The sequence below is a fragment of the Pan paniscus genome, chromosome 3 (assembly GCF_029289425.2).
Source record: "Pan paniscus chromosome 3, NHGRI_mPanPan1-v2.0_pri, whole genome shotgun sequence".
In the NCBI taxonomy this organism is placed as follows: domain Eukaryota; kingdom Metazoa; phylum Chordata; class Mammalia; order Primates; family Hominidae; genus Pan; species Pan paniscus.
The window spans coordinates 13,730,202-13,752,752 of record NC_073252.2 but is presented as its reverse complement, the minus strand read 5'-3'; the positions used below and the strand labels follow the sequence as shown (position 1 = coordinate 13,752,752).

The following is a 22,551-nucleotide window of genomic DNA, read 5'->3' as shown; positions in this document are numbered from 1 at the left end:
GACCACCATCCAAGTCAAGAAATAGAATGTTATCAGTAATTCGAAAGTACTGGTACCTCACTCATAGGTAGCCAGTACTTTACTTCTAATACCAATGTTTTGTTTGTTCGTTTGTTTGTTTGTTTGTTTTTACCTTATGAAAACAGATTCACAGAAGATGTTCTCACTTGTGTCTGGCTTCTTTCACCTAACATATTTTTTTTTTCATATTGTAATATGTAGCAATTCATTCATTTTCATTGCTGTATAATATTCCACTGTGTGAATATGCAACATCTCAATTGTTGATGGACATTTAGACTGGTTCCAGTCTTGAGGTATTATGCATAATATTGCCATGAACATTCTTGTACATACATTTGGTTGCATTTTGTTTGGGTAGATATTAAGAAATCAAACTGCCCAACTATAGGTTGTGTATATTCAGCTTTACTAGATGATGCCAAACAGGTTTACAAAGTGGTTACAGAAATATATACTCTTATCAGCAGTGCATGGAAAATTTAATGGTTTCACATCTTCTCCAATTCTTGGCAATATCAGCCTTTGTAACTTAACCATTCTGGTGTATGGGTAGTGGTAACTTATAATACTTTGCATTTGCATTTAACTGATTACTAATGAAGTTAAGAACCTTTTAATGTTATTGGCCATTTCATGAAGTGCCTATTCAAGCCTCATGTCGAACATTCTATTGGGTTATTTGTGTCAATTTCTTAAAGCTGCAGGTAAACTTTCCAATTCTAGATACAAGTGTCTGCATTATATGTACTGAAAATGTTTTCTTCTGCTCTGTGGTTTTCATTTTAATTTGCTTAAATGTATCTTTTGATGAGAAGAATTTTAAAATTTCAATGTAACTCATTTACTTAACTTTTCCTTTAAAGGTTGGTTTCTTCATTTCTTCTTTAAAAAATCTTCACCCACTGCAAGGTCGCAAAAATATTGCCCTATGTAATCTTTTAAGAAGTTTCTCACCTTCAGACTTAGCTTTATGAAATGGCCAGAACTGATTTTTGAATATGGTATCACATACGATTCAAGATTCACTTTTGTTCTAAATGACTATCCAATTGGCCCAAGACAATTTATTGAAAAGAGGGCCCTTATGTTGGGCATGGTGGCTCCCACCTATAATCCCAGCACTTTGGGAGGCTGAGGCAGGGTCAGGAGTTCAAGACCAGCCTGACCAACATGGTAAAATCCCATCCCTACTAAAAATACAAAAATTAGCCGGGCATGGTGGTGCGCACCTGTAATCCTAGCTACTCGGGAGGCTGAGGCGGGACAATTGCTTGAACCTGGGAGAAGAGGCTGTGGTGAGCTGAGATCGTGCCACTGCGCTCCAGCCTGGACGACACAGCGAGACTCCATTTCAAAAAAAAAAGAAAAGAAAAGAAAAGAAAAGAAAAAAGGGCCCTTTTTCACTGCTCTGAAATGCCAACTTTGTGATGAATCAAGAAAACAATATATCTCTTGGAACTCCAATTATACATTTCATACATGTTTCTTACTGTATATTCTGTATTTTCTATTCCATTGTCTTTGTGTCCGTTAGTCTGAATATTTTATTGACTTACTTCTACCTTATTATTTCTCTCTTTGGCTATGTGTAACCAGGCATAACACTTATTTATTGGGTTAACTTCAGTTGTTATATTTTTAGCTAATTTCCATTTGGTTCTTTTTTATAATTTCAATTTCCCAGACCAAATTCTCAGTCTTGTCATTTAATCCCATAAATATATTAGCTGTTTAAAGTTCATGGTTTATATCTCCATAATTTAGGTCCCTGTGCCGTACTTCTTTTGTTCACAATTTCTTTTGATTTTCAGTCAGAAAGTCTTGTTCTTCAATGCAACATTTTTGATTGAGTGCCAGATATTAATTATGGAAAATTATAGAGATATTTTTATATTATCTTCTTCCAGAAAGAATACGCTTTTACTTCTTGTATGTGATTCACTTAAGAAAATTAGCAACCCGAGATTATAAAATTGAGATAACCAAAAATTTGGCTTCACTTCCTATGGGGACTGCCTATTTCTGGTTCACTCACTCTTTCTTCTAAGATGTAGCTTTTCAGGGTCCCAACCCAAAGAATGTGGGCTGGTTTACTAAGGCTCCTTCCTCCTTGACATGGCCTGAACTCCCATGTTTACCCCTTCTCCTCCCAGTTTTATGAGGCTGTTAAAAATGCTACTTATCCTATGTCTCAATTCTACTTCCTGAATCAGCAGATACTATCTGGGGACAGTTGCCCCTAAAGCTGTCTCCTGCTCTTTGGGCTTTTTTCTTCAACTAAATCTTAGCCCCATAAATTCTCATGTCATAATTTGGTAACTCTGATAATTTCAAGCAGATTAAAAAATATTATGTCTAGATTTTCTGGGTTTCCTCAGCAAGAAGACTGGCACAAATCTTCTGTCTTTGCTGGAAGTTTACATGATCCTAATAGTGCTTTTGGCCACATGAATATTTAAAATTTTATGTACACACATTATCAGTCTTTAATTTAGTGACTTGACCTTCATGCTATGCTTAGAGGAGTTATTTCCACTTCAGATTATAGAAATCTATGCACTTTTTTTCTAGTTTGCTGTGACTTCATTTAAGAAATATGATTTAACTTCATGTGGAATTCATTTTGAAGAAATGAGAAAATATTGTTTTAAAAATTACCCACGTTTTCCCCACTGATTAGAAATATCGCCTTTACTAACCAGTTAATTTCTTTGTATATTGAGACCTTTCTAATCTTTTCTGTTGAAGAAAACCCATCTATTTCAATGCCTACTCCACACAGTTTTAGTGTTAGTTTAATAATACTTTAAAAAATATCTGGAAGTTCTTATTTCTTTTCAATACTTGAAAACTTAGGGAAGCTTCACTTATTTTTCTTTTAGATATATAGCAAATAATTTAATAAAGTTATGAGTAAGTTACATGGCATAATAATATAATGAATACTTGTGAAATCACCATCTGCTATGGTTTGACTGTGCCCTCCAAAACTTCTTCAAACTTAATCACCAAGGCTGTATTGAAAGGTGGGGCCCTTAAGAGGTGATTGGATCATGAAGGCTCTGCCTTCGTAAATAGACTTATCCATTCATGGATTAATGTGTTAATGGATTAATGGATTATCATAGGAGAGAACTGGTGGCTTTGTAAGAAGAGGAACAGCCCTGACCTCATACGTGAGCACACAAACACATGAACACACTCAGCCCTTTCTCCATGTGATACTCTGTGCTGCAAGAAGGCTCTTACCAAATTCAGCCCTTTGACCTTGGACTTCCCAGCCTCCATAGCTGTAAGAATTAATTTTTTTCTTTATGTATTATCCAGTTTCAGGTATTCTGTTATAAGCAACAGAAAATGAATTAAGATAACACACAACCTAAAAAAAAATTATAACCTGTATCTCTTTTTCTGTTTCTTCTTTTCCATCTTCTTTTACCTTCCTCTTTATGGACAGTTTTATTACTCATACATGTACATGTATAAGTGTATATACATTTACTTTTGTGCTCTTGTTTTAGAGCTTGATAAATATGGTATCATACATTAGGTAATCTTCACCCCCGCTCCGCCCAACTCAATATTGTATTTCTAAGATAAATCCCCGTAGCTGGAGTTTATTCATTTTCCCCTGCTATATAGTATTTCCTTGTACGAATATGCCAAAATCTATCCACTTTGTTGTTGAATGGCCTTTGGATTATTTCTCTAATGAATATGAGCCTATGACAATTTTTGCACGTTTCGCCTGCTGCATTTTTATATGAGATTTCCAGGGTACGTACCTAGGAGTGCAATTGCTGGGTCACCAGGCTATGCACATCTTTTAACTTTACGAAGTAATGACAAATTTCTTTCTTTCTTTGTTTTTTTGGGAGGGAGTCTCACTCTGTTGCCCAGGCTGGAGTGCAGTGGCTCAATCTTGGCTCACTGCAACCTCCGCCTCCCGGGTTCAAGCGATTTTCCGGCCTCAGCCTCCGGAGTAGCTGGGATTACAGGCACCCACCATCGTGCTTGGCTAATTTTTTTGTATTTTTAGTAGAGATGAGGTTTCACCATGTTGGCCAGGCTGGTCTTGAACTCCTGACCTTGAGTGATCCGCCCACCTCGGCCTCCCAAAGTGCTAGGATTACAGGCGTGAGCCATGAGCCACCACGCCTGGCCCAAGACAAATTGTTTTCTAAAGTGATTTCATGTATTCCCTTTGTTTGTTTTTGTTTTTGTTTTTGTTTTGGATGGTGTCTGGCTCTGTCGCCCAGGCTGGAGTGCAGTGACACGATCTCGGCTTTCTGCAACTTCCACTTCCCAGGGTTCAAGTGATTCTCCTGCCTCAGCCTCCCAAGTAGCTGGGATTACAGGTGTGCGCCACCACGCCCAGCTAATTTTTGTATTTTTATTAGAGACAGGGTTTGCCCATGTTGGCCAGGTTGGTCTCGAAATCCTGACTTCAGGGTGATCCACCCACCTCGGCCTCCCAGAGTGGTGGGATTACAGGCGTGAGCCACCGTGCCCAGCTGGTTTCATGTATTCTCTACAAGGAATGTGTCAGAGTTCCCACTGATCCACATTCTCTGCAACAACTGGTATCATGCAGATTGTAAAGGTATGTACTGACTTATTGATGGAGCTAGTACGATCAAAACTATAGGTTTTTGTTTTTGTTTTTGTTTGTTTGCCAGCTTGCATCCTTTTGGTTTCTGCTAAGGTTGGGTACATGAGAGAGTTTGGAAAGTAGGAGGAGGCATAAGGGACTTTCTTTCTTGTTTGTTTGGCATTCTTGTCAATGTAATTCCAAATATGGGATCTCACCTTAGCAGCAGCAGTTGGTTATAGCTGTGGTTTTCTAGTTTCCACATTCTTTCTAACTTCACGAATCAGCATCACTATTGTGTTCACTTGGAGGCACGAGAAGCAGCTGAGCAATATCCTCTTCTCAGAGGTGAGTTCCAGCTCTGTGGGAACCCTCCTCTGATCTTCCAAAGTATGGCCAGTAGCAGCCAATGGAACATCCTCCTCAGAATTCTGTGTCTTGCTCCTTGGATCCTTCCTCTGTACTCCTGAAAAACAGTAGCAGTAAGGCAAAAGTCTGGGTCCTAACTCTCTAGTTTGTCTCTTTCAGCTTCGAAGTTATGATAACCCCAACCACTTTCTTTCGTTCCTCTAGTCTAACAGGTAAGAGGTAGTAACTGCCTCCTGCAGTAACTTTGTGCTACACCCCTGTATTTCCTTTTTGTTTTTTCTGTACTTCAACACCATGTAACAAATTCTCCATATTAATTCTCTCTGTTAACATAACTTTATGTTTTTCATTTTTTTGACTGATAAAGATATTGTTTGACTTCTTAGTTTTTGCTAATCTACAGGTATGAAATGGTACCTCATTAAACCCTTTTTGTGCTTTTCTGGTTACATTAAGACGGGTTGAATATTTTTGTATATGTTTATTGACCACACTGTTTCTTCTTCTGTAAAATGTCTTTTCATTTTATTTGCTCATTTTTCTATTTTTTTTTTCTTACTGGTTTGTAGTTCTTTGGAGGTTCTGGATACCAATTGGTATAAGTTTTATGTGTTGAATGTATCTCCTCCTAGTTTGTGGTTTATACTTTCACTTTATTGTATATTTTGATGAACAGTTTTAAATTTTAATAAAATTTTCTTGATGTTCTTTTATGAAGAACTCTTTGTGTCTTCATTATGAAATTCTTCTCCATCCTAAGATAAGAAAGGCAGTCTCTTCCTGGTATTTGAGGTTTCTTTCACATTTAGATTCGTATTCAACTGGAATTTATTTTTTTGTGTGTATAATGAAATGTACACTTCCAATTTCATTTCTTTTCCTATATGTTTCCAACAGTCACCCCTTTCCTCTTTGATACACTACTCGATACGCTCTCTCATATATAAAGTTTCATGTATCTGGCAGCCTATTTCTTGGCTCTCCAATGTTATTGTGGTGAATTTGTTTATCCTTGCACCAATAATATACTGTATCTTAATTATAACTTTATACAAAGTCTTGATATACGGTAAGGAAAGTTCTAGGATCTTCTTCTTCTGGAATATCTTGCCTGTCCTTGGATCTCTACCTTCCATATGTGCCATTTCAAATTCTATGAAAAATCTTATTAGAATTGCATTAACTTTGTAGATCATTTGGTAGAATTGATATATTTTATTGTTTTTCTATCCATGGATATGAGATGTCTCTCCATTTGTCTAGTTTTTATTTAATGTATTTTATTGTTTTTTAAATTTTCCCCCATAAAATACAATATTTGCTTTGAGATTAATTCCAGACATTGCACAATACAGTTGCAATTATAAATAGTCCTAAAAAAATATGTTGCCCATTAATGATCCCTTCATTTCTTGCCCCTCCTCTTGCTTCTCCTGGCTATTGTCATGTGTTTATTCTTACACATGAAGTTCAGCATCATTCTGTCAACCAGAAAAAAAAAAAAGTCAGGAAGGTTTTGATAGAAAGTGGGCTCTCTCTCTATATATATATTTATGTGTATATGTACATATATTTATGTGTGTGTATATATATATATGTGTATATATATATATATGTGTGTGTATATATATATATTTTTTGAGACGGAGTCTTGCTCTGTCACCCAGGCTGGAGTGCAGTGGCGCGATTGGCTCCACTGCAACCTCTGTCTCCCGAGTTCAAGAGATTCTCCTGCTTCAGTCTCCCAAGTAGCTGGAACTACAGGCATATGCCTCCATGCCCAGCTAATTTTTGTATTTTTAGTAGAGACGGGGTTTCACCATGTTGGCCAGGATGGTCTCAATCTCCTAACCTCGTGATTCGCCCGTCTCAGCCTCCCAAAGTGCTGGGATTACAGGCGTGAGCCACGACACCTGACCGGGCTTAATATATTTTTGTGTACGGAAGTCACGTTTTTATAATGGTGACAACAATATGTGAAAATTGAAGTTTCAAGTAGAGACCATGAGATATAGTAGATGAGCTACTCCTAGATTAAATCATCAAATGCAGATGTCAAAACTTATGTCCAAGAACCAGTTCCATGACTGTTGTTGCATGCCTCACCCATCTCAAGAGTATAAAATGTAGATGGAGGATTTGTTTTTTTTTTTTTGGTTTTTTTTTTTTGAGAGAAGAGTGCTAATTGTGGACAGAGATTTCCTTTGGAAGAGCGGTAGGCTGTACTGAGGAGCACCCATCATAGTATTCCCAAATTGGGAACAACCTGTGTGTCCATCAACAGTACAGTGGATAAATTGTAGTGGATTCATACAATGGAATAGTACATGGCAATAGAAAATATACACTTCTGATGCACATAACAACATGGATGACTTTATAGAATACTATTGAGTGAAAATAGCTAGATGCCAAAGAGAACATACTACCTGTAATCTATTTGTATGATGTTTACAAGCTGGTAAAACTAATGTACAGGACTAGAGATCATAATAGTAATCTTTGAGGAGGTAATAACCGAGAGGTGGCATGAGAGAGTCTGCTGGGATTCTGAATTGTTCTATGTCTTGATTCAGATGGTGGTTAAACATACAACATGCACATGTATATCTATGTAGATGTGCATACAACCCATGGGAGAACAGAATTTTAGGAAGAAAGCCTTATTTTTTAAAATTTTGTCCTCAAGGAGTTTAACAAACCAATTAATTCTAGGGATTAGTTCTGTATTTTTCTTAGTTTTTCAGCAGAACTATACAAATACAGAAATACCAAGTGTACAACCTGGAAGCATGGCCAGTATTTAGCCTTACTCAGACATTAGTCCTAGGATCTACATCTTCAAAATTGTGAAATAGTGCAAAAAGATGAAGAAAACTGATGGATGACATTGGATTTGTTAAGAAGATGTCAGAGACTGGTAGTTTCTGAAATTAGTTCCTTCCTTGATTCGTTTACCATTTTCCCACCTTCATTAGTGATGAATAATAATGTTAAGATATTTTTACTCTATTTCATCTGTCACCTATTTTACTACCTTTTTAATGTACCAGAATCTGAAACTGTCTTGATGATTTACTAAATATCTGTGTTCATCCTTATATTAGTTATCTATGGCTATTGTAAAAAATTACCATAAACTTGGTAACTTAAAAGAACATAATGTATTCTCTCACAGATCTTGAGGTCATAAGTTCTAAATCAGTGTCACTGCACTGAAATCAAAGTGTCAGCAGGGCTGGGCTACCTCCAGAAGCCTGAGGATAATTTGTTTTTTGCCTCTTCCAGCTGCTAGTGGCTGCCAGCACTCGTTGGCTAGTGGCTGCATCATTCTAGTCTCTGTCTCTGTGGTTATATTGCCTTCTCTCTTATAAGGATACATGTGATTGCATTGAGGGCCCACCAAATAATCCTGGATAATCTTCCCATCTCAAAATCCTTAACTTAATCACACCTGAAAGATGCTTTTCCAAATAAGGTAACATTTACAGTTTCCAAGGATTAGGACCTGATATCTTCATGTGGCTATTATTCAGCCTACATATCCCTCTACCAGAATGTAAATTCCATGGGAACAGAGCTTTTGTATGTTTTTTTTCACGTATGTATTTTCAGTGTTTAGAGGAGTTGTGAACAAGAATGCCTGGTACACAGTAGGCAGTCACTAAATATTTGTAAATTTAATTAAGTTTTGTTTGTTTGTTTATTTTTGGAGACAGGGTCTCATTGTGTCATCCATGCTGGAGTGCAGTGGCATGATCACTGCTCACTGTAGCCTTGACCTCCCAGGCTCAAGTGATCTTCCTACCTCAGCCTCCCAAGTAGCTGGGACCACAGGCGCCTACCACTATGCTTGGCTGGGTAATTTTTGTTTTTTAAAGTTCTTTTAGAGACAGGATCTCCCTATGTTGCCCAGGCTGGTCATGAACTCCTGGGCTCACATAACCCTCCTGCCTCGGCCTCCCAAAGTGCTGGGATCACAGGTATAAGCCACCATGTCTAGCAGTCACTAAGTATTAATGAATCACTTTGATCATCTTCCTGTGGAATGGGGAGTTTTCATTTTATTGAGAAAGACATACCTATTACCATTAGCTGTAATTTATAGTGATAAGCTTTGGCTCATCATCAGAGATAATATTTTAATAACCAGGCCTATCCATCTACAGGCCAGGTTGCTTCATAAAGGAAGAAACTCCTTGAATGTGGACGTATTCAAATAAGGTTTGAATAATTATCTGTTAGAGATGCTATAAAAGATATTTTATACAATGTCTAGAATTCTTATAAACCTTTTGTCTATTAGTTTTAAAATGACTGAAGACCATTCCTCTAATTTTTGACCCTGTTAAGAGCATTGTACATGAGAATCCACAAAGACATATTCTTTTTGTTGGATCAGCTCTATGTTTCTTTAGTATGTCAGAGTATCATACTGGAAGCTCTCAATGCTAACATGGTCCTCCTCACATAGAAAGTTTTTTTTTCTTTTTCTTTATAAAAATGGCTCTAAGTCTTTAAATTCTAACTTTTAACCCAGAAACTTGCCATATGTGTAAAATATGATCACTAAAATAGTGCAACTTTTTGTTTTATATAACACTATCCTATTGATGTACCCATATCCAAATGAATGTTGTCTCTCAATCAAAGGAGTCATCTCAGAAATTGATGAGTGGAAAATGAGAAGCTTTCTTCTAGATTTCCCTTCATATAAAACCACATATGAAAATCAGGCCTATGAGTTCAGCTAAATCTAGTTTTTGGCCAAAGTAGTTATGTCAGTTGGAATTTTTTTGTTTGTAAGTAACACAATTCATCACCAAAGTACCATATTATTATTTCCCATAACAAGAAACCTAGAAGATAGAGTGAACAAAGTGTAGTAGTTCCAAAAATCCTGTTCTTACCCAATAATGACAGCAAAGGAAGGGAGGAGGAGGACTCTCCTGTAACTCTCCTTTTTTCTTTTCCTTTTTTTTAAATGGTGGGGGGAGGGTTCTTTTACAAATGTCTTCCAAAGGACACTGTCTTCTGTCTCATTAGTCCGGTGGATCACATAGCCATCTAAGGAAGACCGGAAAAGAAATTTTCTTGCATTTTAACTGCCCTCATGGACAAGAAGGGGTTAAGTCTGTCCTCACTGGAAGTAGATTCTTCACACTAACAAGTACATATCCTCTTTCTTCTAATTCTTATGAACAAATCTGGTGAATAGAAAATTGGTGGTGGCAATGGTGGTGGGGGATTGGGGAAAGAATTGGGTACTAATACTTAACTGGGTACCTATAATTGTGGGCCAGCCCTCTCTGCAGATGAAGAGACTGAGGCTCTACATAAGAAACTTGTATAAGGTAAATTGGCTAGAAAGTAGTGACACTTCCAACACGGACCATCATCTAATTATGATGATGATGAGGGTGATAAATACACTGGTTAATATTGAGTGCTTACTACACACCAGGCATTGTGCTATCTACTTTATGCCGATTATTTCATTTAATTTTCAAACCTACACAAAGGCAGTAGTCTGTTTTACAGATGAACAAACTGAGGCTCGAGGACACATATCTAGTAAACCTGTGATTAAACTCCAGTGTTGCCTCTAGGTCTGGGCATTTCTTTACACTGTTCTGCTTTCCTGTTCTAATGCCCATATGGTCTCCAAGACTACTGCCTCTGGGCTAAGCATTTTGTTAAGATACTTCATCTGCAAAATGGGGATAATTATACTTTATAATTCCTAATAGTAGTAAAGGTAACAATAAATTTTAAGTGATTAACAATGAAACAACCATAACAGGACAGCATTATTATTTTTGAATTTACCTCACTAAATTGTAAATTTCATTTATGCCGTTTACCTAACGCTCCTGGACTGAGATTATCCAGGGCAGCAGTTCTGAAATTTTTTGGACTCAGGGCCTCTCTATAATGTTAAAGAATTACTGTGACCTCCAAAGAGCTTATGTTTATGTGGGTTACACCTATCACTACTGCATTGAAATGAAAACTGAGAAATGTTTAAAAACAACAAACGCAAGCTCCCTCAGCTGCCAGTGATGACGTCGTACACAAAGCGTATCCTCCAGGAAACGGTATACTAGTGAGAGAAGGAACGTGAGAAAGACAGACAAGGTGTCCGTATTATTATGAAAATTGTTCTGAGGTCATCGGGATTTCCAGAGGTCCCTAGACCACACTTTATGAGAACTGCTGCCTTAGGGTAAAGATGGGGTGCCAGGAGGTTTGCGCTCAGTAGCGTCTGATGAACGAACCATGGGAGCCTGGGGTTGTTCAGATGAGGAAACCAAGAGTTAGGCCGAAATAAGCAGCGCCAGAGCTCCACTGTATTCACGGCCGCTACTGAGGCTTCCCAGCAGCCTCGGCTTGGCAGCTGTCCCCTCATCCGCCCCGAGGTACCCTCTTCCCTGGTCCGGTTTTTCAGGGGCCCTCTCTGGCGCTCTCCGCCAGGCTACGGGCGTCCCGGGTGCCCGGAGACAGGCCCCGCCCCGCCGCCGGTCCTCGAACTCCTGGCTGCCAGGCAACCCTGGCGCGTAGCCCGGGCGTCACTGCTCCACCCCGTCAGGCTGAACCATTCCCTTCAGAGACTTTCTCAAGAGGGAAGGAGAAAAGGGAATTTGACGGAAAGCCTGAAAGCTGCTCTGCTCCCGTTTTCTCTCCTTAATTTGAACGAACACTTCTTTTCTTCTTCTAGCCAACTGTCTCCTGAAGGGCAACGCAGCGCCTCGCCTCTCCCGCCGGAATGTCCCCCACACCAGTCCAGGGCCGCGAGTGGTTCGGCTTGTCAGGCGGGGCCGCCGGTCGGCGCGGGTTGGCTCTGAGGCGGGGGCGCGCGCCCGACGGGCGCGTAGGGGGCGGGGCCGCGCGCAGAGGGCGGGGAGGTGGGCAAGATGGCGCCTGCCGAGTGATTCCCCTTGGATCCCTCCGGCCGGCGCGGAGATACCGGGGCGGGGGTCCTGCCGCAACTACCTCCCTTCCTCCTCTCCCCCGCCCCCGGAGCCTTCCTCCTTCCCTTCCCCCCTCCACCTCGAGGGGCGGGCCTGGTTCCCGGGACACCATGTCGGACTCTGAGGAGGAGAGCCAGGACCGGCAACTGAAAATCGTCGTGCTGGGGGACGGCGCCTCCGGGAAGGTCAGTCCTCGAGCAGGCCCGCCGTCCCAGGCCTGCAGGAACCCCGGCGGTCCCCGGCCTCCTCCCCGCCGCCCGGCGTCGCCTCGTTACCCCGAGCCCTCGGGCTTCTAGGCCCGGGCCCTTCTGGTTGTGTGGCCTGAGGCCGGACACGAAGTGGGCGCTTGGTGAAGGCCGACGAGAGCTGTCCAGCTCCCCCTTAAAAAAGAGTCACTTCCTAACTCCCCGCCTGGATTGCCAGCCTTTCAGCTTCCCGCCTCTCAGGACTGGCAGGGATTTGCCAAGGCATCTTAGCTCCTCTTACTTGTAGTCTGGGTCACACTTACTCCTCCCCTCCCACCCCCTTTACCGTTTCTGATGCTTCTACTGCACCGTGAGCTCCCAGGAGCGTAGCTCTGGAATCAGTATTCCCCGGGTGAGAATTGGGGCTCTGCCACTTAGTCGTCGGGTCATTGGAGGGCAAATTGCTAATCAGTTTAAGCTTCATCTGTAAGATGGGTATTGAAAAGGGCCGCCGCAAAGGGAGAAATGTGAAAATACATATTAAATGTGAAAATACACATAAAACCTTTAGAGCACAGTGTCCACTCAGTACACTCTAGTTGCTATTTTAATATCATACCTGTTCATCACCTCTGTTTCCAGCTCAGCACTCGATACAAGCAGTCAGTCAACAAGTGTTTATGGAGCTCCTGTTATGGGCAGGATGCTGAGGGTAGAGCTGCTTGCGTGACAAAAGGGATCCCCTGGTCGAATGAATGAATGCGGGCGTGAGAATATCAGGCAGCGTCAGTCTTATTATCTCCTAGGCAGGGGCTCCTACCCCAAGGTTGTGGAACTCCTGAAATGGAGTAAACACTGCCCGGTACGTCCTCTGGGGAGGGGGTCCATAAGATCTCAGAGGGGTCTATGATCCCTCCACCAGCAAATAGTGAAGAGCCTCTACCCGGATGCCTTCTTACCCATGCTTCTGTCAAAGGCGCCAACACTTTCTGGGAATATTGCTAAAGTTTATCACCCCTGTACTCCCCTTCCTTATCCCAACCATAGTCTAAAGAAACCCAGGCTTTTATTTCCTGTTTAAGGCTTCACATTTCCCTGTTGCTGGTTGCATTTCGGACCCTGGTTTCTCTGGTGACGACTTCTCTTTGCATCCTCCCTGACAGTTGGCACTGCCCAGATACCTGCTTCTGCCTTTGGTTCTGACATTTGAGTTTCGAGGTCACCTGGGAAAGATGTAAAATTTTATATGCAAAATTTGGAGTATTTTGTTGTTTCTTTCTTGTCTTCTTGGATCCTTTGTTACAGATTTTTAAAGCTGAGGAAAACAATATGCTATGATTACCTTTAAACGTTGGGGGAAGAAAGGAACTTGGGGTAACTTTTCTTTATAAAGTATATTAATTTTTGTATACTTAGTAAACTTTTCGAATGAATGAATTGCTATAAATAAATCATTGTTTCTAACACCTTTATTCAATAAAAAGTTTGTTAGATTTTTATAGTTTTCTCATCATTTAGATTTTCTTTTGAAGGCCGTCTAAGGTTTTGGCTCTTAAATTTTACTGTATTCAATTCATAACTGATCTTATTTCCCATTTAAAATGATAATGACAACTCATAACAATACATTTGTAAAAAGACACAAAAATTGCTGGTTATCCTATATGCTATCATAATTCTTTAAACTGTTGTTCATTTTTCTAACAGTATTTATTGTACATATATTACTTAGTGAAATTTGTTCATAATTTTGCGTCTGAGTTTTTTATTTAGCCTATCATACATGTTTCCCCTTTGTTGCTAATTTAGTGTGAATAATTATGGTTTTTTTATCTGTGTTTAAAATTTTTTCTTGTATAGGACAGGATAATTTTTTCACTTCCATGTTTTTGAATTAGTATTATCATTCTGCTTCAAAGGATAACAGTTAATATTTTTTATGGTGCTCTGACTTAATCTTCATCATCTTGACTAAATAACTTATTTTAAAACTGTAACAGCTTTTTCTAACAGGAACTTCCAGACACAAACATCTGACACCTAACCTTCTTTCATTATTCTTAAATCAAGAATTTTTTTCTCCATACCCTATTCAGTTCTCAAATACTTGGCAGCCACCAATATTCCCATTCTTTTTCCTTTATTGTTCTTTTCTTTGTGAACTCAGCCTCTCTTTCATTCTTACTTGTATCCTGATTTAACTCTTGGCTCTTTTTTGCTAGCATTTGTTTTTCCTGCTCAATCTAACTGAGCATTTTTCAACACACTGACAGATGCAATAGAGTATTGAGATGATGACTAACAGTTTCTCCAAGAGAAATTTAGCTCCTCCCTCCAGTATCACGTGTTTCTATTTCTTTCCTTTTCTGATTCATATTTTTTCTTTTATTACATAATCTCTTAAGAGCTTTTTGAGGCAAAATATTCTTTTTTTTTCTGTCTTTTCAGTGTTTGTAAATGTAGCATGGTTAAAAAATGTTAGTAGAAATTTACCAAACCAAAAATGTTAGCAGAAATTTTCCAAATCAAAAAATATAAAGATTCAGATAAAAATATTTCTGATATGGGAGCTAGTTGTTCACTTAATACCTGTAATTAAGAAGGGTATTTATACAGTGACTTGAGAAATTATTGAATGTGAAAGATAGCATGCAGTCTAGATAAGTGAAGAGAAAGTGACCCCCACTGATTCAGTTGATTCTCTGTTCAATTTTTATCTCAAGACATCGGGAGATGATATAGTAAGAACTTACTTTAATACTCTGTATGTTCCCAGTAACCTGTATTTTTGACAGTTTATACTCGATTCCAGTTGAAAATCCTAGCTTTATGTTTGCCTCAAAAGTGTGAAAGCAGGGCTTTCAAAATCTAGAAGTCACTTTTTCAGGAAAAGAAACTTTCTTAGAATTTTTCTGAATATTCCTTAACATGAAAATATTGAACTCTGAGATCCTTTAAAGTGAAAAATTATCTCAAATGACATTACGTGAATGTTACACATGCCTTCAGTTTCTCTTTGACCTTTAAGTATTTCAACCATCAGTCTATTAAATATTTTGAAATATCTGTAATAGTGTAAGTAGTGATAGTTATTTTTTTCTAGAATTCTGAACCTCTTCAAAGATGATTTTGTGGTCTAAGTTAGATAAGATCAGTAGAATAATATAGTGTAGATGAGAAACAATAGTCTGTAAAAAGAAATACCTATCTTTTCAATTCTGATCTCTCAGTTTTGATATTGTTACATGTGTCAAAAATATAACAAATGTGTTTGTTTCTAGATGTCTAGCAGAATACCCTTTATATGGTAGTGCTCAACAAATACTTGGCCAATTATCTTCGAAATTTATTACAAATGCTGGGTATTTAAACACAAAAATATTTGGAGTTATGGTGTCCAAATTGCCATTTGTGTGAAAAATATGGTTCTGTGTAAAAGGAATTTTAGATGATCTTGCTAAAAGGAATTGAAGTTTGGCCAAATTTTCTTTTGCACTATTGTACTACTTATGTCATAAGGAACTGTAATAAGCTATCTTGGAAATTTATCTTAGTTTTCATTATTTTAAGAGTTGACATGTAATTTTAACTTTTAAAATAAAAAACGGCTATTTTCTCTTAACGTAGGGAGTCTGTCTTGAAGAGCATAAAAGCTTAGTGAAGTTGCCTTTCTCTTTTTTGGAGGAAGTTTATAAATAAAAATAGTGCATTTAAAATGTTTAAGAATTTGTTAAGTTATTGTTATTCAGTTGTTACTAGAATAATTATTCTTTTGCTTTGATAAGAAATGGTACTTTAAAAAGAAAACTCCAGAGTTTTTGACTAAACTTTCAGTTTCTATTAAAAAACAAATGTATATCTGTTCTGGTTATGATAGCTTGTGACTTCTTGGCATTATGGTTCTTGGATGGAAAATATTCATTTTGTCTGCTTTATATTAATCTTAAAAATACGTTTATTTAAGAGGTACATATTGTCACAGTCTTTCTTTAGGGTCATTTTCATTTAGCATCTTTAAAAATAAAGAAAAATTACATACGGTGCTTTTCTTGTGGGAAAAAGAAAAATTCTGTAAGCAGATTTCTCCCTCCTTAATGAATGCTTCTTATTATTAGCTTAGTGCTCAGCTACCCTCAGAATATTTAACCTCAGAAGCTGATCTAAGATTAGATCTTTAAATATGTTTTAAAATAATTCAGATCTTTATTTATTTTTTAGTTTTTTTTTCTGTTGATAACTCTCAAATTCTAATTTTCAGCAAGGAAAAGGATCTTGACAAGCAGGAGATTTAAAGAGATCTAACTCATTAGTTCGTTGTCCCTACCGATAGCTGCTGGCAAGTGAAATTTACCTGGTGGTGTTAAGTCTCTCCCCTCCTTGTAACTGATTAGAACTGCTTAAATTTGCTTGTTGGATTAATTGCAGTGTACATGTTAAGATTGCTTAAGATTTATAGTGGTCTTATGATTACATTTCTTTAATGAATTAATTTTGACATTCTGTGCATCAATTTTTTAGACCTCCTTAACTACGTGTTTTGCTCAAGAAACTTTTGGGAAACAGTACAAACAAACTATAGGACTGGATTTCTTTTTGAGAAGGATAACATTGCCAGGTAAGAGACTAAAAAGTCTTAACGTAGAAGATTATAAAAAAATCTTAACAATAAGTGGCATAAGAAAGAAATGTGTAAAATTTTGGGGCTGCTTCTACATGAAGATGTATATAATCAGTAAATTTATCTTAGGGATGTTAACTTTCATCACAATCTATCATGAAGGCATATTGTCCATGGGTATAAGAAAAAGTTTATATACTCTCCCACTCCTTCCCTGTTTTTGGCTACTATACATTTTTTGAGGATAAACAATGGTTGCTTATAAAATTGTGAAAAGCTTTTAAAAAATTAAGTGCTATACATTTGTCAACAGATATTGTATTAACAAAATGTGAAAAGATTGGGAAGGATTATTTTTTAAAATATTATTTTGATTTGCCTCTGTTTTAGTTTTTTGTTTAAAGTTGGAACAGAAGTATAATGTAGCTATGGAACTTCTGTGCTCTAATATGTGAATGCTGTTTTATGCAAGGCAGCATGAAATTGCTGGCATTTAATAGACCACTAAAATTTAGGGTCCCTAGGCACTCATAAAAATACAGTTTGAGCATTCAAGATGTTTCACTTCACCATGCAAAGAAACTATTTAGATGCCAGTTGCAGCACATTTTGTGGGAAATACGGGGAAATAATAACAAAGAAAGAGTGGTTTATGTTTTAAGTTAGTTTCTGAACAATTGGGGCTTTAAAATGCTGTCCTTTCAATTTCAATGGTTAAATTATATGTTTAAAGTATTTTATTAAAAGCAGTTTATCTTGATTGACTTTATAAACCATCCATCCCTCTCCTCTGTGAGGAAGCACATTTGGAGAAAATGGTTGCAAGTGTAATGTCAGATTCATGTACTGAAATGTGAGTGATACAGTGGGAAGGGGTTTAATACATTCCAATTATTATTGAAATATGTTAACCTCTCAGACACCCCATCTATCAGACAACTCCCCATGAAAGTTTTAGAGTAGGTAATGAAAACTCTTGGTAATGGAGGTATTCTTCTTATCTCCTTAGTAATATACTCTGCTATATTTTGTGGTAGTTTGTATTTGGCTACCAGTGAAAAATAGATTAGGAGATATCCCATGAGAAAAAAAAGAATTCCAATTTTTCCATTACTGGGTTATTGTTCAGCAAGAGGTTTAAGGAGAAACATATGCGTACTGTGTTTCATTTGTATTTTCTTTTATTGTATCCAAAACTGAAAATGTCATTTTAATTTTATTATTCTCACTCTTACAGATAATCTATGCTGCATTCAGAATACTTAACAGCAGTCACTAGCTGAATACATACGCAGATCACATAATATAGATGCTGGAAGCTTATTTTTGTAGGAGTTTTTTTCACAGATGCCAGTTGTACACAGAGAATCTCAATATGGCATTTCATTATTAGCTATTTTGTTTTGATGCTTAATTTGAAAAGCCACCAACTTTTTGTCTCATTACTTTTAATATTTCTCATTTTTTAGTTGAAAAGCTTAAATAAACAAGTACCTACTCAAATATTAAAAACAAAGACTGGTTTTTAGACATTTTATACAGGTGATATGATGATTTCTGACCTGTGGCCCAGCACTACCAATTTAAAAATTTTGATTACTTTGTAAAAAATATTTGATATTATTGAAATCGAGATTTATAGTATAATATTTTAGACTTAGTAATTAGGTTAAAAAATGACACTAGGGCATGTATACTAATGAATGTATATTTTAATTTTCCTAATTAAGTTTTTATTTTGATGGCAAAGTTCCAGAAAAAAACTTCCATTTTTTTTTAAGGCAGTTGGTTTTATGCTACTTAACAGACTCAAACTTATGGTAGAAATTTCAATAAGAAAAAATATTTCAATGTATTTTGTTTTTATATAATTAATAGGTATATTAAGAAATGAGGTGAATAAATTACAAGGTTTATAATTATCCTTTATATACTTTAATGTACATTCATTATAAGCGTCACATGTAGGATGATTAATGTATCATTAGCTGAATAAAACATTACAGGTAGCTTTATTGAATTTATAGCATAGTCGGTGAATCTAATATTTGTTACTAGTCTGCTAAGTCCTCTGACCAGTTAGATTGTTAGGGGTGTAAACCTCCTGTCCATCTATTTACATTCTCTTCATGCAAGTTTTCAAGATCATTACTTTGCAAATACTCATCCATTTTAGTATATTTCATGATCCGGTATGCTGTATAGTCTGGATGCAACCACTGTGCAGATTTTACTGCTTAAAATAGTGTATCTGTTAGTCAGAGATTCTGCTGATAGAGCTTCTTAAGAGCCTTAGTCAAAATACTTTCAGGAAGCTTGTGGGTACAGTCCAGTAAACAGCGTTCTACTGTGAAAAAGATTTCTAAGTCTTTAGTACAAGAAGTGGGCAGACTTGTGTTTTTAGTTCCATCTTGACTATGCAGCACTTTAAGTAAGGTTAACCAAGGCACCAAGTGTACTTTTACAAGGTCACTGTTGAACCCTCTTGGTGGCTTTAATTCATACCAAAAGCAACTTACCTGTGTTATGTCACCTCATTTATTTTATTTTTTCTCCTAGTTACATGTCATTTCTTACAGAGGAACAGGAATTTTGCAGCATTTTGTGTTTGGGATTAGATTTCTGACAATTTCCTTAATGTTCTTTATTGGTTAGAAATTTGTATTAGATATATTCTTGATTTAAACAAAATTATAATATTATTTGAATATTCTTATATAGCTTTATAGGTATGTCATCTTGAAAATATACTAGGAGAATTCATATGTTTATGCCTGCAAAAATGAAAATGAATATTGATTTGAATCATATCCTCATGGGATTTTGCTCCTCAAATAAGGAATCCACATTTTATTTTTAGTTTTATGTGTTAATAATCCTAAAATTAAAATGTGGAGTTAAAAATATATTTCTAGATATAAGAAGTAATATTAAAATATCATTTATTGAAACTAAAGATAGTCATTTTTTGTTAGCATTCTATATTAGTGGACTATCAGTAATTCATAGCTATTTTTATTTCTGAGTCACTGGAATTTGTATGTTAAAAAAAACAGGCAAACACTGATAACAGGGTTTATTTAGAAAGGCATGCATTTAAAAAGTATCCTCAACACATGACTATGAACCTCTTAGACGGGAGACAGTTGGGTAGATAGATGATTTAGGGTCTTGATATGATTGTAGTCAGAACTTGAAAACATGTAATGAAGATCATGTTCCTAAAATTACAGTCAAAGTGTTCACAACACCTAATTCAGATAGGATCTGAATATCAGAACTTAAAGAAAAAAGCTTTATATTTCTTGATGTGAGGTTAAGCAATAAGGACCATTGGCTCTGAGAAAAATGGGATTAAACACCTTTTAGCACTTACTAAGTATTGCCTAAAATCTTACTCTGTAAAAGTTAGTATTGTTAAGCACTGTCTTTTGAAGTAATCAAATAACCCTAAAGAGTTGTGCAAGTAAAATGAATAGACTACTGCCTGCTTAGGGGTTTCTGAAACTAGTTTATATACTTCTTAGTGATGGCTAGCCCTTTCTCATCTGCTTCATTTGAGACAGCATTATAGAAGAATTCAGCCTTGAATCTCAAAAAATTTAGATTTTTGAGAAATTCGATTTGTACAAGTTTTTGGACAAATCTTAGTCTGTGACATTTTGGTTTTCATATTCATAGGGCTTTAAGAACATTTTGGTCATTAGTCTAAGTGTTGAAAGTGTGTGTCTGTGGTAATAATGATGGTGATAAAACATTAGCGCTCATTAATGCTAATGGAAGTTCCTCATGGAAATCCTCTGCACGGTGGCAGATGGAACAACCTATGTTTAAATAATGGAAAGATTGTAATACAAACCCACCAAAATTTAGAAAACTGTGCTGGTTAATCAAATGTCTTTTTCTTTTCAGTTGCATAGTTAGATGGTATGACTAACTTTCTCTGATTTTAGTATTTTATGTTGGCTTATAAATTTATATCTTTATAATCTTTTTTTGAAGTGAGATCATTTTTCAGTTTCTAATCTTTTATTTTCTTTTGATTTGCAAATCATTCAAAAAGTGCTAATTGAAACTGGAGAAAACTGCATAATTATATGAGGGGAATAGTTTAAAATGTTCAACTAAAAAGCATAGTTTGGCTTTTGTAAGCGTACTCATCAGTTGCATTGAGAAGGGAGAATAGCTTATCTCATAAATTTTTGTATCAACCAAATATTTTATAAAATGCACAAAAGGATTTTTAAAGATTGCCTTTTAGAATGCTTTTACAATGCTTGTATGGGGAAGATGATTAGTTACAGTATTTTGTGAAGGCTTGGAAGTATACATAGTTTGTTTAAATGGAAATACTTTGAACAGGTTTGAAAGCATTGTAATATTTAGTGATATACATGGTATGTATCCTACGTTTGTTCTGAATAGGGCTATCAAATGCGTTTCTATTTTGTGGGTTAAATTTGAAAACGTAATTTTTTTTGACTATGTTTGCCATATCCTATAGTAGCTGACAATCACATTATAAAAAGATTCATTAATTTGAGCTGAAATTATGGGTGCATTTTTGTAGTTTGCTATTATTCCATGAGTTTTAGAAGCCATAGAGTTTAGAACCTACGACAGAATTCATATGTATGATTGGATGGTTGAGTATATAAAGCTTCAGTTTTTATTTTTAAAGTATATTTCTTGCTCCATGGACATGTGCTTCATTCTGTTCTCTAAGAAAAACATTTTTCTAAGGCTTAAGTTTACAAATTAAAGCTTACTTTATTTTCTTTTGTTTTGAAGGTGATTGTAAATATGGTTCCATGGAAATGGAGTAAAAAGATAAAACTAGATTCTCCACTATAATTTCTTTTGACGTTGTTTTCACAATTCCAAATATCATGTGAGCCTGCACATAAAGGCAAATTGGGCTCAGAGTTTCTTATTGTGACTTAATATTCTGTGATACTGTGTCAGTTGTTGTATTGTTACTTAATTTTTTTGGTATTCTTATTTTTATATTCATTTTTCATATTCTAGGAAACTTGAATGTTACCCTTCAAATTTGGGATATAGGAGGGCAGACAATAGGAGGCAAAATGTTGGATAAATATATCTATGGAGCACAGGTATGATATGAATTCTGATTATTCCAGTATTGAAAGTATACCACTTACAAGCACACATGCAAATCTACTCCCAAATGCACACACACACATACATTCTTTCTAACTTTTTATCTGATATGTAGAGAGAATAATTTTATATTTGTGCTAGTTCTTTGGTTTCATGCTCTCCTAATTATGTTTGGAGTGATTTGGGTGAGGGAACAGGAAAACTCTGAACAGCTTTCGTATGTTATTTATATTACTAGGTGTTATTGTTAGCAGTTCAATAAATGCAGTGATAAATGATATTTTGATATGTATTAGCTGGTTTTGTTATAGTGACTGCTTTCAAATAAACTGAATGAAAAACACAGGGATGAAAATTTAACTTCATTTTAAGTTACAAGGACTGAAAGTATATCTATATGTCTATGTTTTTGTGCAATGAATATTGATAGCTTTTCAGATTTAATAGACATGTCTGTATTTTCTATCAGATAACTAAATATGACAGTGTATATGTGAAACACATACAATAATTTACTATGATAATGCTGTATTTTCAGAAGAAAATCCATGTAGAGCAAGAAAAATGAAAGTGAAAAATGACCTGAATAATTACATAAATTTCGCAACATGAGCTTATATTCTCCATGAGCTTATACTGATATAATTTATAAGATTTTAAATAAAGTTA

The 22,551-nt window shown here is 36.3% G+C and overlaps 1 protein-coding gene and 1 long non-coding RNA gene across 5 annotated transcripts in view; one reads left to right on the top strand and one right to left on the bottom strand.

The window, feature by feature from the left end:
- Positions 1 to 472: 472 nt before the first annotated feature.
- Positions 473 to 16,650, bottom strand: LOC134730256 (uncharacterized). Its single transcript, XR_010111920.1, has 3 exons — positions 12,760 to 16,650; positions 9,895 to 10,051; positions 473 to 5,081 (listed from the first exon to the last, which is right to left on the bottom strand). It is a non-coding gene; the product is annotated as an uncharacterized LOC134730256 (long non-coding RNA).
- The window catches only part of RAB28 (RAB28, member RAS oncogene family), a 108,622-nt gene continuing 97,908 nt past the window's right edge, over positions 11,838 to 22,551 (top strand). For 3 of the 4 annotated variants that reach the window (XM_003826789.5, XM_063603725.1, XM_055111201.2), the window contains exons 1-3: positions 11,841 to 12,140; positions 16,659 to 16,755; positions 21,787 to 21,875. In XM_003826789.5, coding sequence (XP_003826837.1) covers positions 12,066 to 12,140; positions 16,659 to 16,755; positions 21,787 to 21,875 — 261 coding nt within the window. In that variant the 5' untranslated portion in view covers positions 11,841 to 12,065. Of the gene's footprint in view, positions 12,141 to 16,658; positions 16,756 to 21,786; positions 21,876 to 22,551 lie in introns of all 4 variants that reach the window. The other variant, XM_003826787.5, reaches the window with a different exon arrangement.